Genomic DNA, 17314 nt, shown 5'->3' with positions numbered 1-17314 from the left:
ACCATTTTACTGGCAACTCGTCCGCTCTGGTATCTCTATCAATCATTGGTGTCAAATATACTCTGGGTGCTACCATGGGCAATCGTAGTGAGTAAGGTGGGCATCACACCCAACGACGCCTGGACATATCATTCGATAGTCTTTGGCGGATCTCTTGTATTTAGTTTCTTCGATGTTCTTCTATTTGCCTGTGCTTGGGCTTGGAGGCTGAAGAGAGGGAAGATGAGATTGCCGTCCATGCAACGCCAAATGTAATACCGGATTTCAAGTCCAGCCAGCCTAGCGACACTCTGCAGAGGCGGAGCTACTAAAGAGAGACTAGAGTTAAGGACCTACGGGAAAGGATGGTTAAAGGTTTTGTACAGGTGCACCTGGTGGCGTAACAGTTCGCCCGTGATAAGGCCAAATTTCTCTCCGTGGTGAGGGAATTATTCCATACACGTCGAAACAACTCTTCAGCATCGCTTGGTTGGCAGTCACGCGGGCCCACGACATCATCCCTCCAAGTGGCTGGAGCGGCGACACCGGACTCGCTATTGTCTTTAGCACTCCGCAGGGTGCGTAGCAACTGCCTGAGCCCCTCCAACACTTGGGCTGCGATAGATGTAGGGGGTGCTACGTGGCGGCACGGCGGGTGACAAAAGAAATTGCCCATCCGCATCTACCTTACAGATGCCACATTAAAATTTTTCTGTAGGCAATTGAATACAAGGTCCGGACGTAAAAGTAGGTATTTAAAGCTTGCTTTTACGTCTAGATCTTATATTTAATTACCCATCCTATGTAGTCTTCTCCATGAAACGGATGTGGGTGCGCAATTTAGGGCCGTCTTTAGCTATTATTGGATTGTGTTGTTGGGAACCAGGGCTTTACAAATAGCAGTGCCTCGGTACAGTGACGTAGATCGGGGACTTGCAATAAAACTCTTTAGTATTCCCATATCTCCGCCGTCCATCACCGTGATACTTGCTACCTTCTAATGCTGCTTTCCGTTTTGGCTCTTCGGCCCCTTGGTGCGAGGTTGCGCGTTACCTCGTTGCCGCGGCTCTCGCCATCAACCCGCCTTCGCCACATGACACGCTACGAATATCACGGGATGGTGGGAGAGGAAAAAGTTGGTGATAGCGAGAATTTTGAGTACGACACGGAAGATGACGACAGTGGGCGAATGGAGGAGGACGACATGCCTGGATTTCACAACATGTATTGTCCGATCAAGCTCGGCCAGGTCCTTCAAGACAGATACCAGATAGTACGAAAAGTCCACTGGAGCAACACTTGGACTTTTTGGTTCTGTCGGGATCAAAAGTATGTCGCTGTTTGAGATATTCATTCGTATTCGGTAGCTCATGGGCTTTTAGAACGAACCGCTACATCACTCTCAAAGTTTCGACCGCTACATTAACGAAATTCGATGACCACCCTGTTACCCGGGAGCTACGGAACTACCGCTATCTTCAATCGATTAATACCACGCATCCCGGAAGGAGCTTCATTCTCCCACTCCTTGATACATTTGATATTCCGCGGTCCGACGGCAAACTGCACAGATGCATGGTTCATCCGTCAACCGTGACTTGGATCCGGGGCCACACCGATATAAAAAGCGACGTGTACTCGGCCCTTCAGGCGCTGGACTTCTTACATACTGCCAATATGACCCACTGCTGTACGTTGATACAGAGACTTTGTAAGATTTCAAGGCAGTGCGGCTAATCACAGGGCAGCTATTAATGAAGTACTGCGGGGAGTTCAGGACGAGCGAGTCTTCGATGCCATAGATCCTTCTGACTCTCATCGCCCTCTCCTGATTAAGGGCTATCCTGTTTACTATAGCGAAGGGGTCCAGATTGACAAGGCGTCCTACAACCTCCCAACCCTCTCCGGACTTACGCAAGCACGCGTTGGGTCTCTTGACGCAACTACTAGAGATCCAATCCAAAGAATAACCATTCGAGCTCCAGAGGTTGTTCTGCAGACCCGCAATTATTCCCATGCAATCGACATATGGAACCTTGGGTGCTACGTATGCCTTTAATGTATCGCCAGACCAAGTTTTAAGGCTAACGTATCAAACCAGGTCTGCTCATGGAATTTTCGGTGGGACCGACTTTTCTGGCCATTCGATAGCGAGACGGACGATTATTCCGCCTACCTCCACCTGGCACAAATGATATCCCTCCTCGGCCCGCCGCCGCGAGACCTGCTTGCGAAAAGCCCTTTCTCGACTCTTCTATTCAACAATGCCCGTATGTACATACTGAATCAACCCTCATACGCCGTCAAAAGCTTATCTGGCTACAGGTCGCCTGATCACCCCCACAGAACTGGACATCGATGCCGTCGAGAAGGCCTTGTATGCCGGTCGAAGAGGATCGACAAGCGACTGGGGTGGGACGAAGATTGCCGGATTGGCGGGAACGGAGAGGGAAGCGTATCCACCGCATCCACTACCGCTACGCCCGCTGGAAAGTTTGCCGTGCGTGCTTGACAAGGATGAAAAGGACAGAGACGACTTCGTGGATTTCGTGCGCCGCATGCTGGCCTGGCAGCCCGAGCAGCGGGACACGGCGGCGGAGCTGTTGCAGCATCCGTGGCTGGAAGAACTCCGCCATATCGGCGTATATCGCAAGATATATTGTAGCTTGCCGACTTACGAGGGGGTTTAGTGGCGATGGTCATTTTCGAAGAACTTGAATCTGTAGTTATCACCGAAACTTCCTCCACACCTCATCCTCCTCCAAGAACCCCCAAACCGGCACACTCAGCGCCAAATATAAATCAATCCCGCCATCCAACGCCTCCGTCGGCAAATAATACCCCAACCCATCCACCAACGACATCGGCGTAAACGGCGGCGCCACCAGCACCGGCGGCCTGCCCTCCACAAACGCCGTTCCCGCATACACATCGAACTTGTTCCACGCACTAATCATCGTGCTGCCATACCCGCCATCAAACCCCCACTTCACCCTGCGCTTGTCCGGCTGCGCCGCCATCCACCTCGCCGTCGCCCTCGCCTCCTCCACACCCACACTCCGCGTCAACCCATGCACCGTCCGCGCCGCCACGGGCAGCGCATCCGGCCCCATCAGCTCGCCATGCGCCAACCGCGTGTACGGAGCGAACACGGCGTTGAACGGATACCGCGCCGGCAGCGCGAGCCGCGCACGGTAGTTGACCGACGTCAGGTAGTCCCTGGACGGCAAGCGCTCCCCTTCCCCCTCGTCCTTGTCGTTCCCGCCGCGTTGCTGCTTCAGCAGCCGCACGCGCGCTGCGTGCACGCGCGTCCACACCAGCGCTGAAAGGGCGTCGTACGTCGACACCCACGCGTCTGCCGCGTCCCCGGCCGCCGCCGTTTTCAGCGCCGCCAGCTGCGCGCGCGTGAAGCGCATCACGCGGCCCTCGACGGGCGGCGTCGGCGTCGGCGTCGCGTCTTGCGTTTTGTCTGCGTAGCGCTCTGGTACCGCCTCCTTGCCCTCCTCGTCCTCGACGGCGAACAGCGCCGGGCGGAACGCCAGCGCTTCGTGTCTCTCTTCCGCCGTCAAGCCGCCTCCGCCCGTCTCCGCCGCGAGGTACGGCGTCAGCGGAATCGGCGGGGGCGGCGGAGGATGGACGGCAGGAGGAGCGTCGTCGGCCGGGCGGAGGCACGTCATCGAGGTGGTGGTGGTGGTAGCAGGGAAAAGGGAGCGGTACACCGCCGCGAGGTCGCGGACGATCTGGAAAAAGGCGTCCGAGTCGACGACCGTGTGCAGGGCGCGCAGGCCGAGCGCGACGGCGCCGCAGGCGAAGGCCGTGTGCTGGACGGACAGGATGGGGGTGCGGTCGGCGCAGACGGCGGCGAGCGTGGGCTCGTAGGGGGCGAGCAGGGCGTTGCCGCCGGCGGGGAGGTTGGGGAGCGTGAGGCGCGCGTTGGGCGGGGTGAGGGAGGAGAGCGTGGAGGCGCATGTGGCGCCGTGCAGGTGGATGCCGGCGCCGAGGCGGTCGATGCTGCGGGTGCCGGTGGTGGGGGAGATGTGCAGGCGGCCGGTGAGGTGGGGGTAGGCGTCGAGGAGGTGGGAGAGGGCGGTTTTGAGGGCGGGGATGGGGATGGCGGGGGAGGTGCAGGTGGTGGAGGGCGTGCCGGGGTAGATGAAGACGACGGCGATGGGGACGATGGGGTAGACTTGTTGGTCCAGGGCGCCGAGGGTCATTGGGGACAGGATTTTGGAGAGGGAGGAGGCGGTGGCGCATTGGACTGTGTGTGTCGCGGTGGTGATGATTTGATCGGATGCCATGGTGGTGGATGTTGATGAGGTTGTGGATGATGTGGATGAAGTTGGCATTTGAGTCGGTGGGTCTTCCAAGTGCCTGGAAAGGAATGTAGAGCTGGAGGTCGGACTGATGTCGTGACGATGCTGCTTTCTTATATCGAGACGTGCAGATGGGGTCCGAGAATAGAAGCGACGATTGCGCCAATCAGAGTGCGGCGTCTCACGATGAATCATTCTGAAATCGCCACACTAATCCCTAAAAGGCAACACTTATCACATAAGGCTGCACACACGTCCGTAGAAGGAACACCGCTATCTACGGTGTGATCCCGACCCTAGAAATGCACCTCGGTGTTTTCTCTAGCATCTTGTCGATAAGTATTCTCCGCGCCAAGGCGGCCTTTAAATGTTGTTCCTAACACTGAGGCTGACATCTATTTGGAGAACAGTTACAGTTTCAACCCTATCTATTCACAGATCAACCGTAATTAGAGAAGATAGTTTCCACAACCTTTCTAACTTTTTATCATTGGCTCTATGGCCTTGTTTCTGTTTTTCTTATACCGGCACCATTGCTTTACACCGGTTTTCGTCAGATTATGCATGTAAGCCGCTCGGTAACACTGTCACACCAGGCCATTTCGCCTCCGCTTTCAGCCCAGCCCTTTCCTTCCATGACGGCGCCTTCTTTCAACCTTTGATAGTAGCCAATTATTGAAACGGTACCCGGCACAGATTACACATGCTGCCATTGGATCCTTTTTTTGCCCTCAAAAAATAAAAAATAAAAATAAAAAGAGCTGCTTGCTTCCATTACCACCCGAACCCAAACAACCGCCAACGCCCCACACAGCGTTCCGCAACAATCTGAGCTCGACCACCCACCTCCCTCCCAAACCTATAAGCCCCGCCCCGCCCAACCCATCCCCCCACGAATCACTCATACCGCCTATCCCACCTCACCTCCCCGGCCCTCAACCCGCGCCGCCAATCACTCAACGCGATCCTGCCCACCTCCTCAAACGGCCTCACATCCTGCACCCTGCACCACCTCGCCCTCAACCTCCCCGCGCGCTCCGCCGCATCCAACACGCTCCCCCCGCGCTCGCCTTCCTCGCCCCCCACCCACCGCGACTCCCACGCCGCCCCCGCGACCCCTCCAAACACATCCGGCACGCGCACGCCCGCCCGCAGCGCCGCCGCGCCCACCGCGCACACCAGCATGACGCCCGCGGCGGCGATGTACAGGCCGAGCCACGCCCAGCGCACGGCGTATACGTCGACGAGGAGGACGGTGGTTGTGGCGGTGGGGGCGGGGGCGTAGAATGGGGGGGTGGAGGGCGCCGCGGTGGAGGCGGACGTGGACGCGTATTTGCTGCGGCTCGCGCTGCCGGGGAGGGCGAGGCGCCAGTAGGTGTTGAGGAAGTAGGCGAGGCGGGCGTTGAGGAGGCGGTGGGGGAGGAGGGGCGGCGAGGCGGTGGCGTTGTAGGCGGTGCTGGATGGTGGGAGGCCGAGGTTGGTGAGGAGGTGGGCGAAGCGGGATGGGGAGGAGGAGGGGGATGTGGTGAGTAGCGCTGGGATGTTGCGGAAGGGCGTGTGGTGGAAGACGGCGTCGAGGGTTTCGGTCCCGAGCAGGGGGTAGAGGGCGGAGTGGCGGGCGCGCGTGGCGTTGCAGGTGGAGGCGCCGGTTTCGAAGCTCCCAACGCAGATGATGGTGAGGTCGAGGTGGGTTGTGTGCACGTCGCAGAGGTTGATGAGGCTGTTGGTGGTGGTGGTGGTGGCGTTGGCTTCGCCGGAGTAGCCGACGGCGAGACGCGGGGCTGGTCCCGAGGGGGGGCTGTGGACGTCGAGGAATACGGTGCTGCGGCGGCCGTTGGACTCGAACATGGAGGGTTCGTCTGTTGTGTTGGCGAGCCAGCGTAGCTCGGCGCGGTGGGTTTCGAGCCACGCGGTTAGGTCGACCCACTCGGAACACTGCGTCTTTGTGTCAAGAAGGTGATGTACTGTAGGTATTGTTTGCTACTCACATTCAGTGTGGGATACGAAGCTTCAACCTGCACGGTCGTATTCCCAATTTGGCTGTTGTTCAAACCAGTAATCTTCATTCCCACAAGGGATTCGTACACGGTAAGTTCATAATCCGAAACGTTTACCCATGCATAGGGGTTTTGAGCATCGTATTCGGAGAGGTATTCCAAGTATGGTATCCGAATGTCGCCCCAGAGATCCCTCTGCGCTATCCGCACGGCCTCAGTCAGCCCACCGAGAGCATCCACCGGGTCATTGACATCTGTGTCGTTGGAGGTCAGGCTCTTAACTTCGATAAGATGCAGAGGCGCATATGGTGCAAAGGCTGCGGCGCTGAACAGCAGATCCGCCCTGTCTGCTCCGAGATAGGATTCTGTGTCATCCTGTGACAGCTTGCCCACGTCTGTTGCGATAGACAGGTTTGCGTTGGGGTAGAAAGACAGCTGGATCGGCTCATCCAGGGTAGATGTCATCGGTTTTATTGCACGAAGAAGTCCTTGTACTCCGGCAGGACTGAGGCTCCAAAGGAGAACAAGACCAACCGACAAGCCGAAAAGGAATCGAAGTTTGAAGCTTCCTTTGATCGCACTACCCAAGGTGTTGCTGGTCAACAGTTTCTCGAGTATCTACTGCTCGATCAGTAACCGTGCTGCTTTGTATTGACATGAAGACTGACTCCGAAAGTAGTGCCTCTTTCGACCTTGTAGAGTGCCAGGGTATGAAGGAATGACCCCAAGATGGCTGCAAAGGCAATGGGAAATGCCGAAGCTGTGACCTTGATGATCTGAGAAACAGCGTCGCCATCTTCGTCCGCGACTGTCTCCTGCTGATCAAGGCGATATATCGCCCAACCGAGAGCTAAAGATACTGTCTTAGCAACTTCATGAGTTTGTAACGGTAGAGATGACCTACCAAGAAAAAATACTGGGAACAAGACCATAATGACGTGGGGCAAGAGTCGTCTGAAGAGGGAATGGGATGACTCTCGTAGAGTTTTGGCCTGCGCAGTGGTTTGTCGCTTCAGGACCTGTTCATCAAAGTCTACACCGTGATCCTTAACTTTAGTCGACAATTCGGATGAAGTTAAAGGTTATACTCACTTTCCTCGCTTATGGTCTGCATAAGGCTGCTTGAGGCCGTATCGACGCTCTCGCGGGTTTTCTCCATCTTGAAACTGGACGCTTGCGATGTTGAAGGCTGAGTGAAGGGTGTGAAACATCCAAAGGCGATGGAGACAGAATGACCGTCGTTATCGTCTGGCACCGCTTGGGTATGATGGATTCATATCCCCAGCTGAAAAGTGCCAAGGCTGTTAGTGCTGTCTGCAAGGATCTATTGTCCCGTTCAAAGATTCCGCCCATGACACTCGGAACAACGGTTCTTGTAAATTGAGCTTGGCTGCTTTCACATGCTAGAATGAGGCTGTGCGGGGTTGATAGGCTGCGCAAATGAAAAGTCTTACGTGATTCGTCATCCACGAACGGCAGATGAGCAGCCATAATAAGTCGAGACCAACCTTAACAATAGAACCAAACGTATCCTCCCCGCCGCCAACCACTGTAACGCGCAGCACACTGCGATTTATCATGCGAAGGGACACGGAAGGCCGACGCAAATATACGGGATACCTTAGCGCATACTGGGTTGAAATGACCATGTCTAAAAACCTGCTATCAAGACAATCTAGTGCTTCCTGAATACACGCTACAGATCTTTTTTAAACATAGCAGTATTTCCTGATAAGCTTTGCGAAGGAATAATGGTGCTAAGCATTGCTTGCGCCAGTAGTGGTCATTCTTAAATTTATTCAGAGTAATCACACTACTACATGACAACGGGGCAGTGTCAACCAAGCCTTGGTATAGGCTCCCACGAAGACTATTTCCAACTAGCAGTAGTGCGCAGCTGAGCAACGTGCTGCTGTTGAAGCTTGCCTTCCAAGACATCAATCCCTGACTAGTGCCTTATCGCTTGCCGCTCCCCCGCTTCCTTAGCCGAACATCCAGAACGAGCTCACCAGGCAATTATTCACAAACCCTCAGGAATCATGAGACGACTTCGATCATCCTCTGAACTGCAGCACTCTTTTCTAAGTTATGCTAACAATGATGGTGTCCAGTGCTTTCCTTTGTTCGATGGCGCCTACCCAGACCATTTTGAACGTGTTCCAGATGGACGGCTTGGCTTCTATACAACTCTGGACGGGCTAAAAATCCTTACCAACTGACATGAGTCTTGGCAATACTTGGCTGCGACGAAGCACATCCCGCACATGCGAAGCGACATATATACAGTTCTATGCAAATAAGGTCTTGTACTTAACGCTGGCAGGCGTGCGAGGTTGCTGAGGGATAGGTGGGTGAGGGTTCAGGCCGGAGGAGGAGGAGGAGGGGCTGGTGGCGTTTAGCGGTCGGAGGGATTTGGAGGGGTATTGGAACAAAAAACACAGCCGACTGCACTTAATGCAGAACTCGGTAACCTCCCTTATATTCCAACAAGGGGTTTTGGCTGTGGATGGCTGGAGATAGTGTGCCAGGAACTATGATCTGGGACATTGTTCAGCCCGAGGAACAGCTCAGAAGTTGGAGGATGGAAGCCAGTTAAGGAGCGCAAAGGGCTCTCTCAGATCCGCGTGGAAAGCAAATACTTCTTACAGAATGATACATTCCAAGTCCGAAAACATTAGCAATCAATGCCACATCTAGACCATTTCCAGAAAGTAGGTATATACAGAACGACCATTCTTTTCCTCACTTCTTCCCAGCACCCAACTTGCCAACCTCCCTCACCACCGCCTCCGTCACCTCCTTCGTCGTCGCCTTACCACCCAAATCCGCCGTAACAACACCGCTCTCGCACACATTCTCCACGGCGTCAAGCAGGGCCTTGGCGGCGTCCTTCTCGCCCAGCCACGCCAGCATCTCGGCGGCGGTCCAGAAAGTGCCGACGGGGTTAGCGATGCCCTTGCCGGTGATGTCGAACGCGGAGCCGTGGATGGGCTCGAACATGGACGGATTCTCGCGGGTGGGGTCGAGGTTGGACGTGGGCGCGATGCCGATGGAGCCGGCGAGGGCGGCGGCCAGGTCGCTCAGGATGTCGGCGTGCTGCAGTACACAAGCCAGAGTCAGCCACACTCACTCGCGCCACAAAAGCGGACCCGGGGGGATGGGGGGTTTGCGGGGCCCTCACCAAATTCGTCGCCACAACCGTATCAATGCTCTCGGGCCTCATCACCATCCTCGCCGTCATCGCATCCACCAACATCCTATCCACCTTCACATCCTCAAACTCCCGCGCCACCTCCCTCGCCACCTCGTCCCAAAGCACCATCCCATGCCTCTGCGCATTGCTCTTCGTGACCACCGTCAGCAACTTCCTGGGCCTGCTTCTCGCCGTCTCGAACGCGAAACGCAGCAGGCGCTCGACGCCGTGCCGGGTGAAGATGCTCGTCTCGGTGGCGATTTCCCACGGCTTGCCGCGGTGCGAGCGGCCGCCCTGGCCGGCGTACTCGCCCTCGCTGTTCTCGCGGACGATGACCCAGTCGAGATCGCCCGCGGCGCAGGAGCGCAGGGGGGATGAGGTGCCCCGGAAGACTTTGGTGGGCCGCACGTTGGCGTATTGTTGGAAGGGTTGGCAGATGGCCAGGCGGAGGCCCCAGAGGGAGATGTGGTCGGGGACGTCTGTCGGGTGGTGGGGGTTAGTTTTGCGGGGATGGAGGTTTTTTGTGGGGGGGAGGGAGGTGGTGGGGGGAGAGAGGACGGAAATGCGTGGTTGTGGAATGGTCAAAATGATATGAGGAATATCCCAATTGTAAGATGGAGGAAACTGCGACGTCACCCGGAGAGGGATGGGTTTGGGAATGGGCATACCTGGTGCGCCGACGGCGCCGAAGAGAATGGCATCGTGCTTCTTCAACTTATCAAGACCGCCATCGGGGATGTACTTCCCGGTCTTCTTGTACGTCTCGGAGCTCCAGTCGAAGTGGGTGAAGTCCAGCTTGAAGGTGCCGAGGGTGTTGGCCAGGGCGTTGAGAACCTCGATGCCGGCGTCCACGACCTCCGGGCCGATGCCGTCGGCGGGGATGGACGCGATCTTGTAGGTGGGCTGCGACGGCAGTGCGGAGGGAGACATGGTGGATTTGTGAGGAGAGAAACAGTCGAGATGGAGTCGACTGATTTAAATAGCTTTGACGACGGTATATTGATTAAGCGGTGGTGGAGGGCCCGGCCACCACTTCTTCGGCTTCTCTTTTAGCCGCCATCACGCAAACCCTTTCCCCACATTCGGCGATCCGACACCCGCCGACGTGCTTGCCGTCTGCAGTGCTAGCCCGGGGTCGGGAAGAGAATCGGAACGCTGTAGTTGCGATCCATCTATCAACCGAGGCACTACCCAGCGTACGCTTCAACTCCATCCCGAGCCTTTCTCAACCATCTTCTCCATCTCACTGCTGCTCTACTAGCAGTTCGTCATCAAACTTAAGTTGCTTGGAAGCCATTTAGCATGTATGCGGCTGTGGAGAGTGCCAATGCAGATTCTGACTAGCATAATGCTGAATTGGGAGGCTGTTAGCAACGGCTCTACCGAGACAGCCAACTAGAGCAGTTGTCGCGATCGCAATATCTTGTTTTCTTTTCCACCCATCCAAATCATCATCGGAGAAGCGGGGAGGGTTTCGATTGTTTGTTTGCCGGGGTATCACGAGTGGAAAAAGACGGGAGAAGTATGAACGCATATCGGCTTTAGGGATAAGCAGCGGCGTGATGTTCGCTCCATTCAATCACATGCATGACGGCGGCGGAGAAGAGAGAGAGAGAGTGTGTGAGAGATATACAGGAATCATTTCCCTTGTCTTTAGATGTGAATCCATTGGAGCGGAAGACCCCGCTCGAGGACGGGGACCTGATAGCACATCTCCGATCGACAACGGCGAGCGGAGAAGAGCATGCGTCGATGCGGAAAAAGATGTGCTGTTGGAGGAGCGGCACAGCTGCAGATGATACCGGATGGTCGAGTGGAGAAGATTAAGCATGTCACATCAATAAGACGGGCATGTTCTCGCAGCGAGGGAGAATATAACACACATACACACGCACAAACCGCACATCTAAACGACAACATCTCCAACATAAAACACACACACTCATCCGACTCCCTCCCTCCACCACCCTCCAACGCCGACCAAAAAAAAAAAAAAAAGAAACCCAACCAACCAAACCCGACCAACACCACCATGCCCGACCCCGACCCCGCCCCCGCCCCCTCAACCATCACAATCCACACCTCCCTCCTCTTCTGCCCCCGCAAAAAGACCTTCCTCCCCAACATCACCCTAACCGCCTGCCGCCACACCGGCCTCATCACCACCCTGCACACACGCCCATCGCACTCCATCCCCCCGCCCCCAGCCTCCACCCCCACCACCCACACCATCGTCGACCTCCGCGGCCTCGTCGCCCTCCCCGGCCTCGTCGACGCCCACACCCACATATTCCTGCACGCCTACACCGAGACGCCGGGATCGACGCAGAAGCGCGACGAATCCGCGCCGGAACGCATCCTGCGCGCGGCGAACCACTGCCGCGCGGCGCTGCTGGCGGGGTACACGACGTACCGCGACCTCGGCTCCGAGGGGATGGGCGAGGCGGACGCCGGGGTGCGCGACGCCGTCGCGCGGGGACTGATACCCGGGCCGCGGTTGTTCGTGGCGACGCGGGCGCTGGCGGGGACGGGGGCGTATGAGTTGAGGACGGAGAACGGGGCGGGGTCGTGTTGCGGCGGTGGAGGGGGAGGGGTGACGCTCCCCGCGGGCGGCGAGGCGGTGGATGGGGTGCTCGAGTGCCGGAAGGCGGTGCGCCGGCGCGTCGCGGCGGGCGCGGATGTGGTCAAGTTCTACGCCGACTACCGGCGGCGCGTCATGCGCTGGCCGCCGGCGCAGCAGCATCCGTACGTCGCCGGCGTGCTGTGTCCGCCCGAGGCGCCGAATCCGGATGTCTTGGTGTTTGAGGGCGAGGAGATGGAGGCGATTGTGCGCGAGGCGCGGCTGGCGCGGTGTCCGGTCGCGGCGCACTGCGGGACGGTCGAGGCCGGGCTGGCGGCGGTGAGGGCGGGGGCGACGACGGTTGAACACGGGTATTTTGGGAGCGAGGAGCTGTACGGGGAGATGGTGCGGAGGAAGGTCGTGTTTGTGCCGACGCTGGCGGTTTGTGAGAGGCTGCATCAGCACAGGTTCGGCGAGATTTTGGCCAATGCCGGGCTTGCGTACAGGATGGGCGTGAGGTTCGCGGCGGGTGGTGATACTGGGACGTTTCCGCACGGTGAGAATATAAGGGAGGTGGAGCTGTTGATTGAGGCCGGTATGCCGCTTGAGGATGCTCTCGAGTCGTGCATGGTTGGAGGTTGGGAAGCGTGCGGGGGCGACTGGTGTGGAGTCAAATTTGGCTGGCTCGAGCCTGGATGCAGGGCCGACATCATTGCACTGGACGGTGATCCGCGGGAAGATCTCGGCGCGCTCAGGAGGGTCAGCTTTGTCATGAAAGACGCAAAGGTTTGGAAGCAAGACGGAGAGGCTGTCGGCATGATATAGTTGGGTATCTTCGATTCAAATGGATATGATGCAAGGAAATAAGCGGGGGCTGTATCAAGAAGCAAGCCTTGAAGCAGTAGACATGCTTTACATGACCGAGGCTGCCAGTCAAAGGCTCTGACCATCCTTGAAAGCAGCAAAAATCTGGTCAAGATCTACACCGGGAAAATCCCAGCTCAGTTCATCACTTTTGAGGCTGGGGGCAGCACCACTAGACGACTGATTCCAGAAAAGTTCCAGGTTCCACGAGGTATCAATGGGAGTTTGGATACTTTGCATCTCATCCATATTGACACGTTCCAAGATTGGCGGCAGTTGACCATCCTGGAATGAATCAAGAGTGACACGCTGCGGGGCTGGAGTGGCCGCAGAAGCAAGCAGGTCTGTAATGGAATCCACTGGTTGTTGTTGCTGCGATCCTTCTGCCGGTACCATGATCCGACGAAGAGCAGTCTCGGCGCTCAAATCCATGTCCTGGAGGGCTTGGACATTGCCACTGCTCCAATGCGAGATGCATTCCAACGCGACCGGGGAGTGGTCTTCTAGAAACCTCGCATGCATAGATACCTTGGGCCACCGTTGGGATATCCCACGAAGGAGTTGCGGGATTGTCCGAACAGTACGTGTAAGGACGGCTGAATCGAAGCCAGTCAGGCAACAGGGCTCTCCTATTGCTGCTTGTCGGGTTGCAAAGATGATAGTCTCCAGGAGACATACGCCCGCGTCAAAAAGCTGAAACAGTGCGTGCCAGATGTAGAACAACTTTCCTAACCGAGTATTGCGCGAGTAGATGCTGGCCATGGCAATGGCTGCGTTCAGCGAGTTTTTCCTCATTTCCGAAGTAGGTTCAGGGAACCTGATGGATGGGCAGTTGAGGCGAAAGATATTGTGTTGGTACATCAGCTCACGGAATTCGATCCTCTCACCAGGACGGCCATTGCCACTGGTGTGGGTGGCGGCATACCACTCTTCGATGCGTTGTACAGCCCGCTTCCGCCAGACCTCGAGAGGAAGTGGGCACGGCGAAAGTGAAGAGGAGCCGTTCCGGGATAACATGCCCGATACCTCAGCCTCGTACTGACGCAGGGGCCATATGTGCGTGACAGGCGATTGTTCCGCACCAGAAGGATCCTGTGGGCTGAATATAGACTCGGGGTACTGGATCACGTCAGCAAGAAGGTCAAAGGCTTGGATGGACTGCTTACTTTTGCGGTAATGGTGTTGCGCGGGAAGACAAAGGCTCGATATAGAACGAAATGGCAGGCGCTGGTCTGTCATTAGCCTTGTGGGACCAAGATGGAGTTGCATCACCCACGCGTCAACGCTGTAAATGGCCCAGAACAGCTTCCGGCGGACGTCAATGGTTTTCCAGTCAAGCTTTGCCTGTTCTTGCACGGGAAGTTCCTGGTGGAGACCGAGCTGGACAGCCAAGCGAAGGGCGGCACCGATCGTGTTCACCAAGTTGACAGCGCGTGGGTTCACAAAGCCGTAGTGGGTCAACATCAGGAGAGCGCGAAGACGCTGCCAAGGCTGTTCATCGTTGATGTAGACCAGGTGGCTCTTGGCTGTGTTCCAGAACTCCTCAGCAGCAGCCGTAGCTCTCCCCTCATCATGTCGGATGAGCGTGGTGGCCTAGCAGAGTTAACGACGGACCGAAATGGTCGAGGGAGGATGGTCTCACGCTCACGGCCAGGCAGATGGCAACGAGGAAGATGTCAAAATGAGAAGCTGTGGCGCCGTTCTGAGCAAAGACCATTTCGCACGAGGCACGCAGCTGAGACTCTTCGATATAAGGAGCCTGGGGAAGGTAGATGTCGGTATAGTTCTTGAGCATGATGTCGATGACATGGCGGGGGATGAGAGCGATGGTGCTGCACCGCGTGTTCTCCGGCCGAGACGGCGGGGATTCCGCTACCGCGTGCAACGGAGGAGCAGGCGACTGCGACAGGAAAACGGGCGAGTGAAGAGAGACGAGGGGATGACGGGCCAGAGCGGCAGTGCGTGAAGAGTGGGAGAGGGCGCGGGTCGGTGGGTGGTGAGGGTGGCTGATAGTCGTGGCCAGCGACTGGGTCAGGGTGGAAATGGCGGTGTCGACGAGTTTGGACGAGTCGACGGATTGCTCGGCGCGCAGACGTTGCAGCTCGATCTCCAGCTGGGCGACCTTGTCCTCGAGATAGGCGACGTCACTGCGCGGGCGCTCGCGGCCCTCGACGGCATCGTAGCCGACGCAGGGCACGTTGGCGCGCTGGCAGGCGCTGCAGGTGGGGAAGCGCAGGTCGCATTTGGACTTGCGATGGCGGCAGCGGTAGCAGGCCTTGGTGATGCGGTGATTGGTGCTGGAGGTGCGGACGGGAGGCATGTCTGGGCGGGCGAGGTGGAGGAAGGTTGGGGGCTGTAGGGACGGCGCGGCCACGACATTCCTTATCGCAATCTCGCGCGGCCGCGTCGGCATCGGCTCTCGTCTCCATCGCCGCCCGCTTTGCTCTCTCCGCATGGCGCTCCAGACATGCAAGCGCTGTCGCAAGAGACGCATCAAGGTGCCACGCCCACGCCGTCCCCGCTCCATGCTTGCGCTAACCGCCGTCAGTGCGACCTGCAGTTGCCCGCGTGCAGCTCGTGCCAGCTCGCCGATGCCGAATGCCTCTTCTTCGACGACTCCCTCGGCCACGAGGTGCCGCGCAGGTAAGGACGGCCCTCTGGAAGCGCTCAGTGACGCCAATTGATGTGCCTGCAGCTACTTGCATGCCCTCAACGTCAAGGTGGAGGAGCTCGAGGCCGAGATCCGAGCTCTCAGATCGCCGCAGCCCAACAACCCGGTGAAACTGCTCGATGACTACAATTTGCAGCCGCGCGAGCAAGACGCCGCCAGCCCGCGATATGCCTCGTCCGATTCGTATCTTGGTCCTGGAAGCTCGGCTGAGCTCCTGGACAACCTCCTCACCACTCTAGTGCGCCGCAAGTTGTCAAGCGAGCATGCACGCCTGCCCAAGTTCGTGTCGACATTTCGCGATGGCAACGACGAGCATACCCTCGCGTTTCCCGCTCTAAACTTGAAAATAAACCCAGGGAAGCTTGACACCCAATCCTTGCAGCACCCTCAAGTCCAGCGCGCCCTTGTCGAGTATTACGCCAAGGCCGTCCAGCCGAGCTTCCCACTGCTGTCCCCCGACCAGCTCAGGCTCCTTCTTGGTTACGAGAACCCCCTCCGTCAATCTGCCAACGATTTTGAAAGGCTTTCGATCCACGGCATGCTTGCTGTCTCTTCCCAATTGGTTGCCCGTGACTTGGACAGGGACCAGACCATCGCCGCGTCTTTATGGACCGAGAAGCTTTTCGAGCATATCAACCGCACCTTTTCACCCTCTGCGTTGGAAGCCGTTGCCGGAAAACAAACCATCCTAACCCAATGCTTTCTTGTCTTGTTGGACCTGATCTCGCCGGGCGCTTCCAGAGGCTCGGCCTGGGAAATCATTGGTTCCGCCTCAGGCAATTACGCCGCATTGTGTGAGGAGACAGATAAATTTGATGATGATCACCAGCGCATAGGCTTCTGTCTCTTTGTAATTGAGAGCACGTTAGCCTGCCACTTCCATCGGCCTTCGCTCTTCTGCAATTCCGCTCCATCTCGCCTCGGCGCATTTTCGCCCGAGTACGAGTTCCTCTCGCCATCACTCCAGGTATTCCGCGCAATGTATTCCATCAACCAGCACTTCATTTTGGACCACGATCCCTCCCCTGTCGCAGTGGAAGCCTTCATACCCCCAGCCTTCCGTATCCCGATGAGCACGCATCCTTCAGAAATGTCATTGGCGCAGGCGCAGATCTACCTCGCTCTCCATCCTCTCTTCACATCACCTTCTGCCGGTCCTCACAGTTGCTCCCCGGAGCTCTTGAGCAACATTGCTGGTGCTGCTTCTGCCTTCATAGCATGTACGTCGAAGCTGAACAAAGAACACCGCATCATCAGCATCTGGACGACCGCCGAGTTGGTTATTCAGGCAGGCGCAGTGTGGGGTGCTTATTTGATCCTCAGCAAACAGGACGAATCCAACCTCCTCCAGACTCGATCTGTCAATGTATCAGGGTCGGGATCATTGATGGAGCCTCTGCTGCAATGTTCCACTCTGTTGGCATCATTCGCCGAGCGATGGAAGCCTGGCCGCAACTATTTGCAGGCTTGGGAGGCATTTGCAGAGATGCTCTACGAAAATCCACCCGGATCTGTCTCATAAAACAGAATATCTAGGTAAGTAGTTGAATACAAGATCCGGACGTAAACGCATGAATTTAAAATTTCCATTTACGTCCGGATCTTGTATTCAATTACCTACCAAAGTATTTCGTTTCGGAATCTGTGTGTATTCTACAAAGAAGAGCTTCGTCCAGCTACCACAGCCAGCACGGAATCTTGGTTTAGTTCGATTGACTATCTATCATTGCCGAGTAA

At 56.8% G+C, this 17314-nt stretch overlaps 4 protein-coding genes across 4 annotated transcripts; 1 reads left to right on the top strand and 3 right to left on the bottom strand.

Moving 5' to 3' along the window:
- Positions 1-2708: 2708 nt before the first annotated feature.
- Positions 2709-4193, bottom strand: SLS55_008385 (uncharacterized protein; the record flags this gene model as incomplete). The annotated part of the gene is made up of 1 exon (XM_066779796.1): positions 2709-4193. The coding sequence occupies one exon, from the start codon at positions 4191-4193 to the stop codon at positions 2709-2711; it is 1485 nt and encodes a 494-aa protein (XP_066630600.1).
- Positions 4194-5189: 996 nt separating this feature from the next.
- SLS55_008384 (uncharacterized protein) lies at positions 5190-6410 on the bottom strand (the record flags this gene model as incomplete). The annotated part of the gene is made up of 2 exons (XM_066779795.1): positions 5190-6256; positions 6407-6410. 2 exons carry the CDS (start codon positions 6408-6410, stop codon positions 5190-5192), a joined length of 1071 nt encoding a protein of 356 aa, XP_066630599.1.
- Positions 6411-9031: 2621 nt separating this feature from the next.
- On the bottom strand, positions 9032-9545 carry SLS55_008383 (uncharacterized protein; the record flags this gene model as incomplete). Its single annotated transcript, XM_066779794.1, has 2 exons — positions 9032-9385; positions 9540-9545. The coding sequence occupies 2 exons, from the start codon at positions 9543-9545 to the stop codon at positions 9032-9034; spliced, it is 360 nt and encodes a 119-aa protein (XP_066630598.1).
- Positions 9546-15373: 5828 nt separating this feature from the next.
- SLS55_008382 (uncharacterized protein) lies at positions 15374-17099 on the top strand (the record flags this gene model as incomplete). Its single annotated transcript, XM_066779793.1, has 2 exons — positions 15374-15549; positions 15602-17099. 2 exons carry the CDS (start codon positions 15374-15376, stop codon positions 17097-17099), a joined length of 1674 nt encoding a protein of 557 aa, XP_066630597.1.
- Positions 17100-17314: the final 215 nt, after the last annotated feature.

The sequence above is a fragment of the Diplodia seriata genome (assembly GCF_021436955.1).
Source record: "Diplodia seriata strain FDS-637 chromosome Unknown scaffold_8, whole genome shotgun sequence".
Taxonomy (NCBI): Eukaryota; Fungi; Ascomycota; class Dothideomycetes; order Botryosphaeriales; family Botryosphaeriaceae; genus Diplodia; species Diplodia seriata.
This window is presented reverse-complemented; position numbering and strand designations above follow the sequence as displayed.